Source organism: Lepisma saccharinum, chromosome 3 (genome assembly GCF_977018435.1).
Source record: "Lepisma saccharinum chromosome 3, izLepSacc3.1, whole genome shotgun sequence".
In the NCBI taxonomy this organism is placed as follows: Eukaryota; Metazoa; Arthropoda; class Insecta; order Zygentoma; family Lepismatidae; genus Lepisma; species Lepisma saccharinum.
The window spans coordinates 67954386-67973516 of NC_139231.1; the positions used below are offsets into that span (position 1 = coordinate 67954386).

Below are 19131 nucleotides of genomic sequence, written 5' to 3' on the forward strand. Positions count from 1 at the left end.
CTGGGCATAACCGTCCTCCGAAATCTGTGCCCACGTCTCTCAGGGCCCGTTTGCAAGGATTATCATGTGCTGTGGGTGTACTGGGTCGGGTTCGGGATGGCATCCATTTTTTTTTCTATTGGGAGTAATGTTAAGGCAAGAGAGGGTGCGGAGGGTTGAATTCGGGCAGAGGAGGGTAGAAACTTCAATTGAATACAGGTGCCGATCCCAGCTGTTATGTGTCTAGTTATCGATTTTGAAAGGCAAGGAACATGTATTTACGAGAGCACACTTCAAGGTAAGCATGACAAGGAGAGTGTAAACTCCGAATATTGTCTATTACTGTCCAAATTATTGTTTCTTCAAATAGTTAATGTACAATGTTCAATAACATTTTTTGTCTGTAGTAACTTGTAGAACGTTTCTGTGTTTGGCAACATTGGCGTTGCCATGGTAACAAGAAAATAACAGTACGAGATGTAATGTTAAAAATGGATATATCAAAACGTGATTTGGTGCCTTTTTTGTTACAATTGCCAGGTCATTCCAGTAATATTATCAAACCCAAAGAACTTAGCTTCACATTCGGTAATTCATGATTCGACAGATTAATAGCAGTACACACATTATTAATTAGTAACGTTCATCGCACAAGACATTTTGAAGCAGTGTGTACAAACCTACACCTAAATAAACCTCAATTAAAGAGCTTTCGCTCTGTGAAGTTTACATGATGTTACCAGTTTAACACGAGGAAGTTTTATAGTCGCTTGACCCTTTTAACGTATTTTATGTGTCCTCTGCAGGTCACTTTACAGTCACTTTTGACGTTTCTCAAGGAGCTTTTACACCCCTTTTGAACGTTGTGGTAAGGGTTTTAGATAAGAGGATTTTCCGTTGTATGGTTTTGCAATATGGCCATATGTGCAATATGGTCCCCCTCCTAATTCATCACCATTAATTCTCATCTTCGCTGGCCTCCGTGGCGGAGTTGTCAACAGAACGCGCTAGGGTTCAGGGGTTCGAATCCAGCCTGGGCGCGGGTGTTATTTGTGAGCGTCCCTTAATTTCATATCATCATTCATCCTCATCTTCGCGATTATCCAAAAGTGATAAAAAAAAAGGTAAGCGAAATCAATCAAGGAACATTCTGAGAATAATTTTGACTAGCTGGAGGGGTGCTTAGCCTACATTTTCCTAGCTTGTAGATAGCATGTCCTCAACCTCAAGCACAGAATTGAAGTTGCTGCATTTCATTACATACTGGCGGTTCGTAGCTCTAACCATTGTAAAATCGAGCCTAGCGCCTCTACCGGGCACGAAGTTAATATTCACATTCCCTCAAACCTACCAACCGAAGACTGTCGTGAGGGCAAAGAGGGAAACGGCCACACCTGCTGCATATGAGCCCTCCTGCTGAAACCAGATGATGGATTCCGCCAAGAGAGTCCAAAATGAGGAACCTTTCAGCGCCTCCGCTCAGCACGTGGGCACGGAGGTTATTAATTCCCTCGGGAAGCTTCTTCCTTCCTCCCGTCTCCAGCCTCTGGCGGAGAGATGCACTCGGTGGATGAAGAGTGGTCCAGATGCATCTTGTCGTTAAGTAGCAGCGGGGAGACGGAGGCTGCAACGGATGGCACAGAAACAAGTCTCGATATCGCCTTGCACGAGATTTGAACGATTTCGATAATCGAGACCACATCGAAACTTCTGATCCGTTGTATTTTCCATGCAACAAGGGAAAGTGAAGTGTTGCGAGACAATGAATGCATTAAAACTGCGAGAGCGAAAAATCAAGAGCTGGATCCGTAGCTCAGTTCGTAGAGATAAGGCACGTTAAGCCAGCCACCAGGGTTCGAGACCTGCTTGAGTGTATTTTTGGCTGAAATTTCAATATAGCATAGTTCTGTTTGTAAATTATTTTTTGTAAAACTTTCTGTGCATTTCAACGGTCAGGTAACTCGAGTAATAATATTTTTAACACGGATACACCTTACCGTTTATTCAATAACAGAGACATCCGTACGCTTGCTTAGGCTACCACTTTGACGCACTTTTCTGCTTTAATATATGCGTTTTCTTTCCTGTGTGCAGGTCGCGCCCCTCGCGCTTCGTGGAGGAATCTGTAAAGCTGGCTTTAGACGAAAGCATTTCCTTTAACATTTTTACTAGCATAAATGCTATGTAAATGTTTCCAAAAATCTTATAGAAGATGGTACTTTACACGCAAGCATTTCGTGTAACTTTTTCGACTAGCTTTTGCGATTATAATGTATAACATATACAGCATGAAAGGCACGTCGAGTTACACCATCTATGCTGAGTGCACGGTGTTTACATTTGAAACAACTAAGGTATTCTTTCATACGTGTACAGTAAACGTTGTAAAGTTTACATTGTTTTGTATCTAATAACGTTTTATACGAGACGTTATTCCTCTCGGTTCAATTGTTATCGTCTTTTAAAAATTTGAAGTGATACATTGTTTACATCTCACGCGGCCGCCATTACATTTGTACTCGTGACCTAGAGGTCGCTTCTGATTGTTTCTGGTACGAAAAATGCTACGGAAATAGGACGGTTTCTATGCCATGAAATATGCCATGGCATCTGAAGAGACATAAGATTTTCACTTTACACGGTAGCATTTTGGTCATGGCACAAATTTTAAGGAAAATGCTTTCGTCTAAAGGGGCCTAAGAGTGCGATTATCATCATACCATCTCTGGTCGTTACGCATTTGCAGCTTTGGAGCGAGTTGAAACTCCTGAGGCCTCCAATCAACAAGGGAGCAGATAACGTCATCTCAACCCAGCAACTATCGCTGTTCTTCTTGTTCATGCTTTAAGCTGTTGGTAGGCTCGCTAGTTAGACTCGTGCAGTCCGTTGGAGACGTTTCTTGTCTGTCTGTAGTCCTTACGAGCATAGAGCAACACCAATATATATATTTACAACTTTAGATTCCTTGAAGTATACCATTCTCTGCTGTGTGTAATCTTAAAGAGAGCAGAAATGTGAAGTTGATATGTTTTTCGTATGTACTAGTTATTTATATTTGGCATTTTGACGACTGACTCTTCAACAATTTTAGTGGCCTTAAGGTTAAATGGAGTGAGATAAGGGCGACTAAATCTTCAGCAACCTTATTCGCCTGAAGGTTAAATGGAGTGAGATAAGGGCGACTAAATCTTCAGCAACCTTTGTCGCCTGAAGGTTAAATGGTGTGAGATAAGGGCAACTAGATCTTCAGGAACTTTAGTCGCCAGAAGGTTAAATGGTGTGAGTTAAGGGCAACTACATCTTCAGGAACTTTAGTCGCCAGAAGGTTAAATGGTGTGAGATAAGGGCGACTAAGTCTTCAGGAACATTAGTCGCCTGAAGGTGTGAGATAAGAGAAGGTTTGTAAGTGACAATTTTACTTTTCTCGGATTTCAGGTAAAACTTACACGATGGTGGGGAGCGGAGAGTCCGCCAACACGATGGGCGTCATCCCCTGCGCAATCGCCTGGCTCTTCAGGGGGATCAACGAACAGAAGCAGAAGACCGGGGCTCGATTCTCGGTGCGCGTCTCGGCCGTGGAAGTGGCGGGCCCTACGGAACACCTCAAGGACCTTCTGGCTGGGCATGCGAACGGTAAGTGGCATTCGGTGTACCTTTTTCTGTAGCGTGTAAAACATGTATTCAAGTCGGCTCATTGGGCGAGCACCTCAAGTGGGTTCACTTTGGGTTACGCCACCAAAGTTGCAGGGTTCGAGTCCGGACCTGGGCGTGTGTGTTCTTTGTGAGCGTCCGTTCGTCCGTTTCATCTTATCCTCACTCATCTCTATCGTCGCGAGTAGTCAAAAGTGGCAGAAATGCGACGTAGAATTAAAGAAGAAATAACTTGTATAGGCCTACGCTTTAATCCTTTGTTTTATTTAGCAGCAGTGCTGGAATTGAGGCGATTGCAGGGGATGATAACCCCCTTCCCCCAGCGAGCAAAATTTCATATCATCCCTAGGGTCTCCCGATGGCGTAGTGGTAATTTCGTCGCTTTGAAATCAAGGGGTCCCTGGTTCGATACCCGGTGGAGGCACATGGCACAGTGGTTCGGATCCCACTGTAAACTGTAGGTCCAGTCCCGATTAGCCTTTCTGTGCATAAAGTGGACTTAAAACAACAATTCAAAGCAAAGCAAATTCACATCATCCCCACAGCTAACTCCAAGGCTCGACCATGCATTCATCAACTTGAATCGCTGTGTAGCAGTGGTGCCGACACCATCTTTCGAAAATCTATACAAATTTAGTTAATTGAGACAACAGAAAATCACAGTACAAAACTAGATAGAGAGCTAGAGCTCCGTTTAAAATTCGCGGTGAGTCCGAGAACGAAAGAGATGTCTGTAATGTCAAGACAATCCAAAGACTTACTTACCTTCTGAGAATGTAATATTGTTCGAGACTTCAGTCAAATCTAGTTTTAAGTCCACCATGTGCTGATAGGACTTTAAATACACTCGGGGCAAGCCCCGGCGCCAACCTGTTGGGTGAGAATGATTCAAGGCAAGGAATTAATAAACCTTATCCTGCTCCCCCCAAAATAGTTAGGCTGAAGAGTTCAGTGAACTAACCGATCTCTAACAACACACCGGTAATGGGGCTGGAGAGTTCATGGGAACTAAACCGTTTACCGTTGCTTCTTGTGCCGAGATAGCTAATCGGCATAGGACCTATAACTTTAATAAGACGAGATAACCCCATCAGGTGCTTTCTTCGAATTTTCAACCCTAAACAGGTGAAGGAAACATGAGCGATGCAATCAGCAACTTGCTATGCAGTCCTGCCCCTGCGTTGCCAAAACTTTCGGCGTTCATCACTGTATTCAGTGCAAAGTGTTTGTGTGATCATGTTTGTTCACATATGAAGGAGAAAACCGCACGCTGCGAAAGAAGAGACGTAATACACTCCTCACAAAAAGTTTGGAATATTCTTATGTTAGACAATAGGTGATAGGCACTGCCTTGGAATTCAACAACATATGCTATCTGTCTGGTGGACGTTCTGATCTTTTTGCCGACATATGCCACCGTGTCTATCACCTATTGCCAAACATAATACAGGGTGGAGCATTTTCGACTACACAGTTTGAGGTTGGCAACACTGCAAAACAAATGCATTGGGAGGGCGATTTCCTCCTGTCTCGTGTACACTGTGACCTTGGATTTCAGTAGCAATGGAGCGTTGGCCTCTACAGCAACGTATATTTTGTGTGGAGCAGTTCGTGTTGACGAAGTCAATTGTAGCGGTGCAGCGTGCATTTCGCAGGGAGTATGGTGATCAACAATTCCGTGGACGAGTTCCTAACAGGAAAACAATCAATGAATGGTGGAAACAATGGCGTGAAGTTGGAAGTGTTCAAAGTAAACCGCATGGGAGAAAGAGAACAGTCAGAACACCAGAGAACATTGAACGTGTGCGCTTTGCTGTGGTTCGCAGTCCTCGGCAAGGCGTCATGCTCAGACATTACAGTTGAAAGTGTATGGTTTCAACAGATGGGGCAACAGCCCACATTTCCCGTCTCAGCATTGGTACACTACGTCAATTTTTTCAGGATCGCATTTTCCCAAGATTTGGTGACATTCCATGGCCTCCGCGATCACCAGACTTAACTGCCCCAGATTTTTTCCTTTGGGGGATATCTGAAAGATAAGAGTTTTTGCAACCAGACCGGAGTCAACTGAAGATCTGAAGGCACGAATCAGAGAAGAGATTGCACGCATTAATCCAGATGTTATTGCACGTGTCATGCGTAGCTTTCAAGACCGTCTTGCACAATGTGTTGCCTGCCAGGGACGTCATTCGAAAGATGTTATTTTCAAGAAATAATTGTGTGCACATTGTTCATGTTTACATTTTATGTAATCCAAAGGTGCAATGTTTGTTCTAGAAATGAAAAATGAAAGTAAATGTAATCCAGCAAATCATCTGTCTTCATTATAAAATAGGTAGTCGAAAATGCTCCACCCGTATAACAACATTACAAACTTTTTGTGAGGAATGTATTTTTTTTTTTTTTAACAACGAATAGAAAAGGACAGAAGTTTTTCGTATGCCACTCGAGAACAAGTAAAGGGGAACATTTTCGTTTGCGGTGACAGGCATGAGTCTTTCTCTTCTTGGTACGACTTTAAAGTCGAATCTCAACCACTACGCAAGGTGCCTTTGCGGGGTATGGAGCCCGGAACGCCTTAATTGCAAGACGAAAGCGTCACCACCACACCGATCGGAGGAAGGGGATTTCGCCTCGAAAACTTGGAATTGTACTTGGAAGGCGGAAACATGTATTTGGACCGCTCGAAGTAAGCCCATCCTCTCATGCAGGGACTCGTCCCCTGGGAACCAAGATGAGAAGAGGGGAATGTCCGAAAGCGAAGGCATCCGAGTTTCATGGCCCGTATAATTCAGACATTAGAATTCCTATTCGTTTTATGTAGTTTCATTTCACGGATCAGATTACAAGCGGATAGAGGAGACCTATGCTTCCGTAAACGTCCTTTATCTCATGTTTCAGAAGAACGCGAAGGGAGGTCTTATTGCCGTCAGATTGGTCAAGTCTTCGCACCCGTTCCGATATCAGTTGGGGACGGGGCCTCATTTGTATGCTGATCGGTCGGGAGATTAACAGGCGCGAAACGTGAGCGGTGCTGACCTCCTGGTAGACCTTCCCGCCATGTTCTCGCTCAAGATTGCTCCTTCTTCCCGGTCGTTACACCCTGAGGAGCAGCTTGGTTGGTACACGTGAGCGGAAATGTGAGGAGGAAGGGTGTAAGGTTATCACGGTTTGCATTCTTCAACAATGGAATCCATTTTTCACATAACCAAAACTGTTCCTCCGCGGCGAAAAACTGGAACTGCAATTTTTAAGTTTTTTTTTCTCATTTTACGTCTCTCTTTCTGGCACCTTACGCTCATCGCCACGATGAAAGTGATGAAGGTACACTCGCCAAGAAACACCCATGGCTCCCACAGTCGTATGGTCAACGAAGTTAGTAATAAGGTGTGTTTTATACAGCGTATATTGATGCACTTGTAGGCTGAATTGTATCTTCTGCAAATATGATGTATAAAGAAACAAACTGCCGGCGTACTAAGTGAGGTGAGTGTACAGACACCCAATGCGTTATGCCACAGAGGCGACTCAACTTATGAAGATAATATTGGCAGAAATAATTCCAATCAAGTGCGTAACTGTTTGCAGCCAATTGTTGCCAGATTTCCTTAATTGGGTTATAGTAAATAGTTGCATTCGCTGTGGTAAAAATGGCATGATCTGGAAATGGAAAATTACTTCTCATTTCACTGAAGCAATAATTTATCATCTGGAAATTGGAAGGTATCTGTCCTCATTTCAGTGAAGGAAAAGTTGCACCTCTCTAGAAATGGAAGATGGCTGTCCTCATTTCAGTGAAGAAAAAATTGCACGGTCTCTAAAAAAGGAAGATGCCTCTCCTAATTTCACTGAAGCACGAACTATATCATCTGGAAATAGGAATATGCATGTCCTCATTTCACTGAAGCAAGTACTGTGTCATCTGGAAATAGGAATATGCATGTTGACATGTCCTTCCCGGACGTATGAACAGACTGTTGAAGTACACCATCCCGCCTGATAGATATGAATCTTGGATGGAAGGGACGAGATTAATGGAAGTGCATGAGAAATATTTGCTGTTACTGTGATTTTTATTTGTGAGTTTCGTTATGATGTACAACTTTGGTTCTTTTTTAAATTGCATAATCAAGATAAATAGATTTTGAATTCATATGTTAAAACGTAAGTTCTGTGTTTTTGTGTCTATTTACTGTAAATCTTAATGTTTTCCCGTGCCTTGGGAGGTATCACGCGTATACCAATATATAATCTCATGTTGCTTATTCTCAATTTGTATTGAGATAAATATATTCTTATGACTATTCATAATATCATATGGTTCACTCTGGCACGACCGTGTCAATGTCCTCATTTCACTGAAGCAAGTACTGTATCATCTGGAAATAGGAATATGCATGTCCTCATTTCACTGAAGCAAGTACTGTATCATCTGGAAATGGGAATATGCATGTCCTCATTTCACTGAAGCAAGAACTGTATCATGTGGAAATGGGAATACGCATGTTCTCATTTCACTGAAGCAAGAACTGTATCATCTGGAAATAGGAATATGCATGTCCTCATTGCACTGAAGCAAGATCTGTATCATGTGGAAATAGGAATACGCATGTTCTCATTTCACTGAAGCAAGAACTGTATCATCTGGAAATGGGAATATGCATGTCCTCATTTCACTGAAGCAATTATCGTAACATTTGGAAATAGTATGATACTTGTCCTCATTTCAGTGTAGGAAAGATTGCACTGTCTCTAGAAAAAGGAAGGTGCCTGCCCTCATTTCACTGAAGGACAATTTGCATCCACTCTAAAATTGAGGATGCCTGTTCTTATTTTACGACAGAAATAATTGCATCGTCTGAAAGTAGAGAAGATACTGCTGGTTACCTCATCCACACATTCTGTGCGCGGCGAGTGGATCTCTCGTCCTATCTCCTTCCTTCCCAGCCTCATCCGCAAAGACTCTCTTTAATTCCTTCAAGTCCTGGCGGCGGGCGCTGAGGTTGGAGGAAGCTGGCTTTCGCCATGGTCTGGATTTCATTACAGGCAGCTGCTCTGCGTCGGATCGCTATCATTCGGAGTAATTATTTTGTAATGGATAATTAATGGAAGCCACTTGGCATGCGGAGGGGTTAGGGCCCCCCTTTCTTCTCGCATTCTTCCCCATCGACCGCAGAGCAGCCGAGGAGACTTCTTCCTCCTCGCCACTAACTGGCCACGAACTCTCTCTCCTTTCGCTCTGCGATTAAATTAACCCAGACCCGGCTATGTCGTCTTTTTACTTATTTTGGTGACGGAAGGTTTGTCCCAAGACGAGGGGCCAGAGTGGAAGATTGTTGTGGTTGTGTGATATTACTAGATTTGTTGTTCGTGTTACCATATGAACGGTTTATCCAGACTAAAGGAGGTTTACCTGAAGTAAAGCATCTTGGTGGAGGGTTTGTCTGGACTAAAGGCTCTTGATAGAGGGTTTGTCTGGACTAAAGGCTCTTGGTGGACGGTTCACCAGGACTAAAGCTCTTGGTGGACGGTTTACCAGGACTAAAGGCTCTTGGTGGACGGTTCACCAGGACTAAAGCTCTTGGTGGACGGTTTACCAGGACTAAAGGCTCTTGGTGGACGGTTTACCAGGACTAAAGGCTCTTGGTGGACGGTTCACCAGGGCCAGAGGCTCTTGGTGGACGGTTCACCAGGGCCAGAGGCTCTTGGTGGACGGTTCACCAGGGCCAGAGGCTCTTGGTGGACGGTTCACCAGGGCCAGAGGCTCTTGGTGGACGGTTCACCAGAGCTAGAGGCTCTTGGTGGACGGTTCACCAGAGCCAGAGGCTCTTGGTGGACGGTTCACCAGAGCCAGAGGCTCTTGGTGGACGGTTCACCAGAGCCAGAGGCTCTTGGTGGACGGTTCACCAGGGCCAGAGGCTCTTGGTGGACGGTTCACCAGGGCCAGAGGCTCTTGGTGGACGGTTCGCCAGGGCCAGAGGCTCTTGGTGGACGGTTCGCCAGGGCCAGAGGCTCTTGGTGGACGGTTCGCCAGGGCTAGAGGCTCTTGGTAGAGGGTTTATCTGAAATAAAGACTATTGGTGGACGATTCATTAGGGCTAAATATTCTTGGCGGACGGTTCACCCGGACTAAAGTCTTTAGATGGACGGTTTATTTGGACTGAAGACTAGGTGGAAGGGTTATGCGGACTATAGGCTCTTGGTGACCGGAAAGGCGAGAATTTTACTTGGACGACCGCCTCAGAAACTCCTCAATCTCACAGCTGGACTTTGTCCTCACCTACACGTCTGTCAGTGGGAAAGGGCCGTGTCTGTAGCTCCGAGGAGGGTGAACACCTACTCTCCATCCGCTATTGGTTTTTGGAAAGGCGAGATTCCGTGCATAAACCAGCCCAGCCTCACTCTCCGGAGTGACGTACTACAAAGCCTCCGCTGATAACGCAATTATGAGGCAGAGGGTCACAATAAAGAGACTGCTTACTGCGTCGAGTCGCGCTTCAGCTTCCCCCTCCCTCGCCAAGCATCCCTCTCCATCCAGTAATCCTTCCTCTCACACATTTCGACTTCAACGTCAGCTTGCCTACCTGCGCGGCCCCTCGCGAAATTTAATTTCGCATGGCAGTATACCAAACAGGCTCAAAACGCCGAGGTTTACACCGCAAATTAAAATCCATCCTTTCTACAAAAAGAGGGGGCTGCTTTGTAGGCTCCCCTTTTCGCCTAACCTTCGTGTCGTTTGACGGACGTTTCTTTCTGTGTTGCCTTCGCTGAAACCGAATCCTGCTATTCGAGAGAGTCCCGCAAAACACGCACGATGGATGCTTCCAACGAGTGTTGCCAACCGTCATTAAATAGCGCAAGTGTCGGTGGAATAAACCTGAAGTGCATTTCCAAGAAACGATGCCGCTCTCCTAGGTTCATCGATAACTCTGAAACTACTGTATTCGCTGACGGCCTTGCTTGGTGGTGACTGAAGACTTGAATTGTCAACGTCAACCGCATGAACAAGAAGTTCGATTGACCGTATGGCAGAGTTAAACGATAATTTTAAAATACTTTGTGTATAATATCTTGTGAATAAGTTATAAGGTACAATGATCAGACCATCCAATTGTAATGAAATATTTCACGTTTTAGCTAATTTCAATACTTGATTGATGCAGAGTTGGGTAAGTTACTAACACAGTAACGCGTTGCCCTTACTTCTAGAAGTAATGCCCTACAGTTATCGTTCGTTACTTTGCTCTGCTTTGCTTCCAGGCCTATCTGATAGCGTAGTGAGTGGTAACGTTCTTGCCTTGTAATCGAGGAGTTCTTGGTTCATACCTGGACCAGGTATGAACCTAGTAGAGGCACTAGTGGTTTGGATCCCACTTTAAGCTATAGGTCCAGTCCCGATTAACTTACCGTGCGTAAAGTTGACTTAAAACAAACATTAAAACACTAATTTTGTTTCCAGAAGTAACGGGTTTAGATAGTTACCTTATCATTCATTAATTACATATAACTGTTTGCACAAGTATCATATAGGGTAGCCAAATGGTTAGCGCTCTTACCTTTGGAGTGAGCGGTTCCGGATTCGATTCCCGATAGAAGCCCCCAAAATTCTGTATTCACCCAGCTTCTTGAGAACGATTGGAGAGCTAGTTGAAAAAATAAGTAGCGGACTTCGGTCTCGAAAGCTAAAAACCGCGGCGATGGGATTCGATGCGCTGACCACGCGTCAGCCAAAGCCAATGAAAACCCGCTTGGCTAGCTCCTGACTGAGAAGGCTATTGTGCCATTGAGTTTAGTTTTCGAACTTATCATGGTAACGGAAATTACAATTACTTGCAAAGAAACCCGTTATTTGCGTTACGTTACTCCAAAATTCTGACTTCATATGTTAAGCAGGGTTGCCAGATATTCCAATTTAAGCGGGATTTTCCTAGTGAAATCTCGACTGTGAATTAAAGCCAGTCGCGATTAGTAAAATTTAAATGCAAACCAGAGTGCTTTTTCGTTTTGTTTTGGTAGAACGTTGTGGGGATATACGTATTCTTTACTGACAGTCTACGGAGCTTCACCTTGATGCCCCTGCCCTACGCGGCAACCAAGTGACCACGATATGCTGCGATTTGAATTAATTTTTGTTATTTGGCGTGTCTTTTCTGCCACTTTTGGCTAATCGCGACGATGAAGATGAGGGATATGATGAAATTGATGAAGGGACACTCACGAAGAATACCAATTCACAGGCCATGACCCCCCCCCCCGCCCTCGCGTTGTAGTGCTAACCGTTCTGCCACGGAGGTCGGCGTGACCACGATATGGAAATGCTCCTCCGTACCGTGTCAGAGACTTTGGTCTGATGTTGAAAAATTTGCAATGCTATTTCTTCAGGAATGCCAGACTGATGTCTACCTGAGTATTTATAGATAAGGTGTATATTTCATGTATAGCAATTGCATGGTCGGTCCATTACAAGCAATTGTGATCCTGTGTTCGTGGTTGCATGTATATTAAGAATAAATCCATTTTTTTTGTTCGCTGCTTCAAAGCCAGACGTTAAACCGAAAACGTTATGTAGAAATGTTGTTTGCCTTAATGACCCCTATATGCTGTTAAAGTTTGTACGATGACATGCACTATTGCTTATAATACGTATTTCGAGAAGAGACCGAGACACTCCCAAATCTCGTCCCGGCTTGATACCATGGGTAACCAGAATTCGAATTAATGAGAGGGTGATAGGGAATTCCAACCCCCCATAGATGCAAGACACATTTCTAACATGATTAGTTCCTAGATTTGAAATGCAAAAGTTTTTCCAAGAATTAATAACTTTTTTTGTTTCCTTTTTATTAGAACGTGAAATAAATATATACCCTGTCCCAGCTATCTGTGGAGCAGACGAACGAGAACAAGTCTCTGCGCAAGTAGTGATGCGAGATGGCTCCACCAATGAACAGTGAGAAGAACGGGATTGCGTAATGGAGGGGGGGGGCGACTGGAGTTACCCGATTTCCCTGCTTCGCATTGGATTTGCCCACTAAAATTTCCCTCCTTCTCTGCAGATATGCGCGGCCCTACTCCACAGTTAGCTGGGACAGGGTATATTAAGGTTCTCATCTTGTCATTACTGCACGAAATCATTGCATAAGAAGGCAGGATTAAACTTTTTTATTTAGTGATCCAACAAATGACTATTTAATTTCGTATACGAAAGTAGTTGAATTGTTGTAGAGCAATTTAAGACAAGGGAGTAATTTTTATATAGATATAAGTCCACGAACTTAATGGTTCAAGACACCTGCTGGTGCAAGACACCACTTGGAGCTATTCTGATTCTATCTGTATTGAAATTCTAACATTTATACTGAGTGGACGTCATTGGAAAACCAAGGATTTGATTTTGGACAGGCAACGTGTTAATATTATCATTTCATCTTCGTGTTGGTATTCCTACAGGTGTCGTACCATTAGGTTATCTTGTAAACATGTGCTACAAGGCCTATGACGTAATAATAATAATAACTAATAATATCAGGTGATGAAAATATATTGTGCAGTTCAGTATTATGAAACTTTCTCCAGTTTCATGTCTTTCAATGCAAATATCCCCCTAAAGATTTAATTTTCAAAAACTTGGTTTATCATCTTGGGCATTCTTGCCCGCGCCGGTTGAAAACACTGTCCTCAACAACGCAGTGTTGCAAGGGCAAGTAGGTTCGTGCGAGCACCGACCTTCCCTCCCGTTCCGGTTTATTTGCTTAGCCCGAGCGAAGCCGAGTAGCTGAGGAAAATTCTGAATAGCAGCGGAATAAAAGCAAGCAAACAAACAGACGGGGAGGAGAAGGGCGAGGGAGGATCAAGGTTTGCTTTCAAACCCTTCGGGAACTGAGAGCTTCAGCGGCCCCTTCCGCCAGAGAGCGGCCATTGTTCTAATCAGTTTTTGGGAGACCTGCTTCTGTGTTTCCTCCTCTGTTAGAAAATCCACGGAACTTTATCATTTCAGAAGAGAGAAGTGAACTCATTCCGTTTATATGCTCAGAGATATTTTATCAGTTTTTCAGTAACCGTCAATTACCGTTATTTGAATACTTCAGGCTCTTGGCAGCACGAAAAAAAAGTGTATTCATTTGGAACCCTCCAGCAGATGTCAGGTCGATCGATTGACCGCATCGTAATAAACTTAATACTAATATTTAGTTTTGACTGAAATGGCATTCGTAATTCCTGAGCGTCAAATTCACAATTCGGAAGGTTGTTTTGGATTGAATGACATGTACAAAGAGAGAGGATTAGTTTGTTTCTATGTAACATTAATGAGATTAGACTGTTTTTTTTTTTTTTGTTTCTTTTTTTTTTGGGTACCAGTTTCATAGATCTGAGACACATTAGAATCGGATATTTTGTGTTTCGCATGGTTCGTACTTATCAATTGTGTATTGCGGAACATAATTCAAGCTGCCATTATGCTTTTTACACGAAAACAAACTCAATTTTTCATATTCTGAGTGCTTTATTTTTTTGAATCCTTTCTTCGCTTCCGGAACACACAATATGGCGGGTTCATCTTGACTCACGTTTTGGTTATGCAGTGTTTCAATCTTCTTCACCGAAAAATACCTACTATCGTGTTCGTCACCGGTGGAAATTATACATTGTGCACGGGTAGCTGACGGATATCCCCACAAACCATTCACGGATAGCCCCACGAACCATTATGCACGGTAGCTGACCGATAGCCCCATGAACCATTCACGGATAGCCCCACGAACCATTTCCGATAAGGTTAGGTTTGGTTACGTTAGGCAAGCATAGTGAAAAAAAGAAAAGCTTACGTCATCAAACGTACGCAGCATCCAGTTGTCGTAGGGCAAGCAAATGAAAGCAATGGCAATTGTGCGTCGGTGAGATATTTCTCTTGAAAAATACATGATTTCCCTGTCAAATATATTCCAGGATGAAAGAAAATACCTCGACGAACGTTGTAAACCTTGGAGAAACTAATTTCCGTAAGTAGTTTCTTGTGTAAAATTGAAGAAATGTGTCTCCGGTGTACGAAACTGTTACCCTTTTTTTTGTTTAATTCTACAACTTCTAATTTATATTTTTAACGTGACCTACCGGTCAACTCTCAAAACCAAAAATGTTCTACAATTGGAAAAAGTCCATTTCAATCCCACATACGCCTGATCGGTGGTCGAACGCGTTAAAGTGGTAGGATTACGATCTCTCCACCGACGGTTGGGTCCCGGCCTTGTGAATATCCTTTCATCACTTTTGTCTAATCATTACTCATCCTTGTCGTCGCGATTAGCCACAAGTGGCAGAAATGCAACGTAAAGTAACAAAAAAATCAAGCCCAGACACAAAGGAATGTCCGGATATAATGACTCTGTAGTAGTATGAAATCCCGTTTCAAGAGGTACAACATACGGAAAAAAATCATGCGAAAGAGTCGAATGCTATGGTAATTTGAGTGAAAGTAAGTAAAGTTCGATTATTTTCTTTTCAAATAACGGGAAATCTTAGCTAGGTTTTGGGACACTTTCTTGGAAACTTTTCAGAAAGTTGCTTTCACATTAATGCTTGGTCTCGCTTAATGAATGGGAAGTCCCGGCCTCTTACGTGGCGCCACTATCTGGAATCTAAGGATGCTGACAGGGTACGGATCTTGCTATGAGGGTGTGCGATGTGTATTTCATTAAAAAATCTGTAAAACTCACCATTAAATTATTTATGGTTTGCTGTAGGATTACACTTTCTTTTGGCATCTGTTATGACGAATACATAGCAAGTTTGCATTACAATTATAACTTTTCTAACATTTATTGTAAAATAACAACATATAGAAAATAACCAAATGCAAAAATACATAATGGATAATTAAGCAATTCTTAAATAATGTTTATGGAAGATATTAAATAGCACAGAAAGAAGAAAAGAATTGCTTAAAATTAACTCTCTGATTGGTAGTGAAAATAATTTATTATCGTAGCTTGACACTGAACCACCGAGGTAGTTACTTTTTCCTGCAGGTGTCGAAAGTTAAGAATTCGTACAGTAAGGATAGCCTGACGTTAGGAGGTGAAACAGTAGTAGTTGTATTTCACAGAGTCTAACCGGGACTGGACATACAGTTTTGATGAACATCCTTGTCAAATCTCGAAACTCACAGGTCCTTTGACATGTATTTAATAACATATTATAATAATTGAGAAGAATTTGGGGGCGTAGAAGGAGGTGCGGAGTCAGAACGGGAGGGGCTGCACAAGCACTTCGTCGTTCCCCTCTCGACGCCTCCAGTAAAGGGGTAAACAGTAATTTATGTCGAAGTATCTGCAGACCATGCAAATATGGCTCTGGGTTTTGCCCATTACCTGCATTTCTGGTGTGGTGGGCCAATAGATGACTGTCAAAGATTTGGGTGGAGCACATTTTCAGGGGGGGAATTATTTCGATAGTGGAGTAAAAGAAGTTGTACGGACAACGAAGTTAGTAATAAGGTGTGTTTTATACAGCGTGTTTAGATACACTTGTAGGTTTAATTGTATCTTCTGCAAATATGCTGTATAAAGAAACTAACTGCCAAGAGTATTAAGTGAGGTGAGTGTACATCTTCAAACCTTGTATTCGAAAATGTGTTAAAGTTTAGATTCTATTACATTTTTCAACATATTATAATATTTACAAATTATAAATTAGTTAAGAGGATAATGTGTTAATGGAAAATATAAAGAATACTATTATTCCACAGAGCTCAACAATGTAGGTATTAGTAGAGAGCACTCCAAAACCAGAGATTCTGGAATTCCGTTTTTGTAATTCATTCTAATTTTACTTAAGCCGTCGCCCACCGTGACCCACCCTTGGCTCCGGCTCTGGGGCTTGTGCGAAGTGTAGCGCCCATCTTCTGCATGTAATGTAATAACGTGATCAGTGCTGCAACTGATTAATAAATATGCTACGTTTGATCTACCATCATGTTTTTGATGCCGTAACCTTTGCTTTAACGCGTCTCTCACACTCTTTTCGTCACGGCACGCTGAACAAATCATTTTAATAAACCAAGAAACGCCAGCCAATAACCTGTTCGTCCCCAGAAAGATTCCATTTCCAGCAGTAATGGACATTTTGCAGCTGCCTCCCACATTTCCCATCGATCCGCGAGGTCCCTTGAGAAACCGAGCACATACGTCATCGAAAGCGAAACTTTATTAAGCCGCTTATCTCTGTTTTTGCAATTGATTTGGCAACCGTTGGGCAAACGGCATTGCAAATTCAGAGGTTGCTGTTGATTCCTGTGTTTATCTGCGCTGGCAGCTGGGCCCATCGGCAAACACCGGTGATAAAAATGTTAACAGGCTTCTCATAATGGCCAGGAGCACAGCGTTTGCGCCGCAGCAGAGTTTGGGGTCAAACATTGCATGCTTTCTGTTTGCTTTCCGACGAACTAAATAATGCTCGTGTTGCATTGTGTACGATACGGGATGTTTCCATAACTGGAAGCTTGTTTGCCTCTTGCATAGTGGAGGTCGCAAGTGCCTTCGCAGTTTCAAACATTAAAGCACCGATGAAAATTGTATTATTGTTCCACCAAGGTATCTGTAACCTTGGAAAATAGGCGAACTGAAGTATCACCTACTTCCCTTCAACTAGGGGTGGTACCGAGACTGCCCATTCCAAATCTAGGCGAGGGACAGACTCATAGAGTCTGAAAGACAGAAGCGACACGCTACAAGTGTAACTTGGAATAAATGCATCCTTTCGTACTGAAGCGACACAAACGGCACTCAATATCGTGCATCGTGCCGCCTCGGTCTGTTGGTAGCGCATGTGTATTGAATGTTTTTCTACAGGCCCGTGTCGCTTGTCACTTCGGTGTGCAACCTCATTGTCACGTCGGTCTGAAAGCTCCCTCAGTGTCCGTGATTGTCGTTGGAGATTTTGGTATGATATTTGGTTAAATTTTTGTTTCTTTCTTTTACATTTGGTTCATTCTACTTCGCTTTTCTGCCACTTTCGGCTAATCGCGAAGATGAGGATGAGATGATATGAAACTGATGAAGAGATGGTCACAAAATACACTCATTCCCAGGCCGAGATGCAAACACGGAACCCCTGAGGTCGTGGCGCGTTGTGCTAACCACTCCGTCACGGAGGTCGGTTCTTATGATATTTGGAAAATGTACCTAAACCACATTTTCTTTATTGTGCGACTTATTCGGACGCACCAATCTGATATCTATACTTGGGCGTATATATAGTTCACGTAAAGGGGGGGGGGTCAACTTTTGGTATGATTTGGATTGCTGTATTTCATAAGTGAAAATCCGGGACACTGCTGACCGAAAGCTTGTTAGGGAGCGAGGGGGGGGGAGATGTGCTGTACCCGACAAAGATGTGTGTATGTACATATTCATTATCATGTTCTTTACACTTTTTAAAAAGAAACTGAAATCCACTTCGAAGTATATCATTAACCTTGAAATTCCTTTTCCGTGCCATAATGAATGAACGAAGCTGCTATCTCACAATGTCGAAACTTTATTTGAGAACTGCGGACTGAACAGTGCGGGCACCCAAGCACTGACTGTTACAGTAAGCAGCTTACATGCAATGGAAGAGACTGCAACTGAAATTCAGTACTGCTAGCAGACGGCGGCGCTATCGTGAAGTTAAAATATCTTTTGCAGCATATTTTGCAGCAAGTCTCTTGTATTATCGAGAGAGAGCGGTTCAATGTACAGTTAGATTGTTTAGTAAAATGAGGATTTTGATATTATGCATTTAAATATAAATAAAGTTCAGGAAAGTATAGTCTTAATCATTTCTTCTTTCCCACACGATTCCAGGACATTTGTGCATCCCGAAGAAACTATTCGGGACACCAGGACAAATGATGCCATCCCGGGATTTTCCTGGAAAATCCGGGACGTATAGCAGGCCTAGGTATGATCAGGCTATCAAAATCTAATCTATCAACCAGGCCATCCAACATTTTGACACACTGGTCCAATGAATGAGGGATAGCCATTTGACATTTTTGGAATAAGTTGTTGCAATGTGCTGACTGTGTTCAGAGAAACGTGTGTTCAGTTCTACTAGAAAATGGTCCAAAAATGAACAACGAAGGTTTACCTTGTAATATTCTTTCGTGCTCTCAGCTGGTGCATTATTCCCTCAGGTTTAACGGCTGGGTTTTCTAGGTCTCTTCATTTCTTCGTCTTTCATCATAGTCTCTAAGTAGTTTCTCTGATTTGGAATAAATTTCATTAAGTTCTATAGTTCCGTTTTTTTAAATATATCTATTAGAATACTGACATCTTCACAGTACTGAACAGTCCACCTTTTGAGGTGCCCAACATAATCTTGCACTGCATGAAAGCAATTTGGTTAGAACAAGTGAAAATATTTCAAACTCTTCTACTAGTAAATTGTAAAGTTTCTACAATTAGTGAATACAATTCCACAAGTCACGCTACTTATACTCCTGTCCCTGTAATAGAGCCC

General features: G+C 42.9%; 1 protein-coding gene across 1 annotated transcript in view; it reads left to right on the forward strand.

The window, feature by feature from the left end:
* LOC145985564 (kinesin-like protein KIF26B) overlaps window positions 1-3644 on the forward strand; it is a 968206-nt gene extending 964562 nt beyond the window's left edge. The window contains exon 8 of the mRNA XM_083119635.1: window positions 3415-3644. Coding sequence (XP_082975761.1) covers window positions 3415-3644 — 230 coding nt within the window. The remainder of the gene's footprint in view (window positions 1-3414) is intronic.
* The last annotated feature ends 15487 nt before the right edge of the window (window positions 3645-19131 follow it).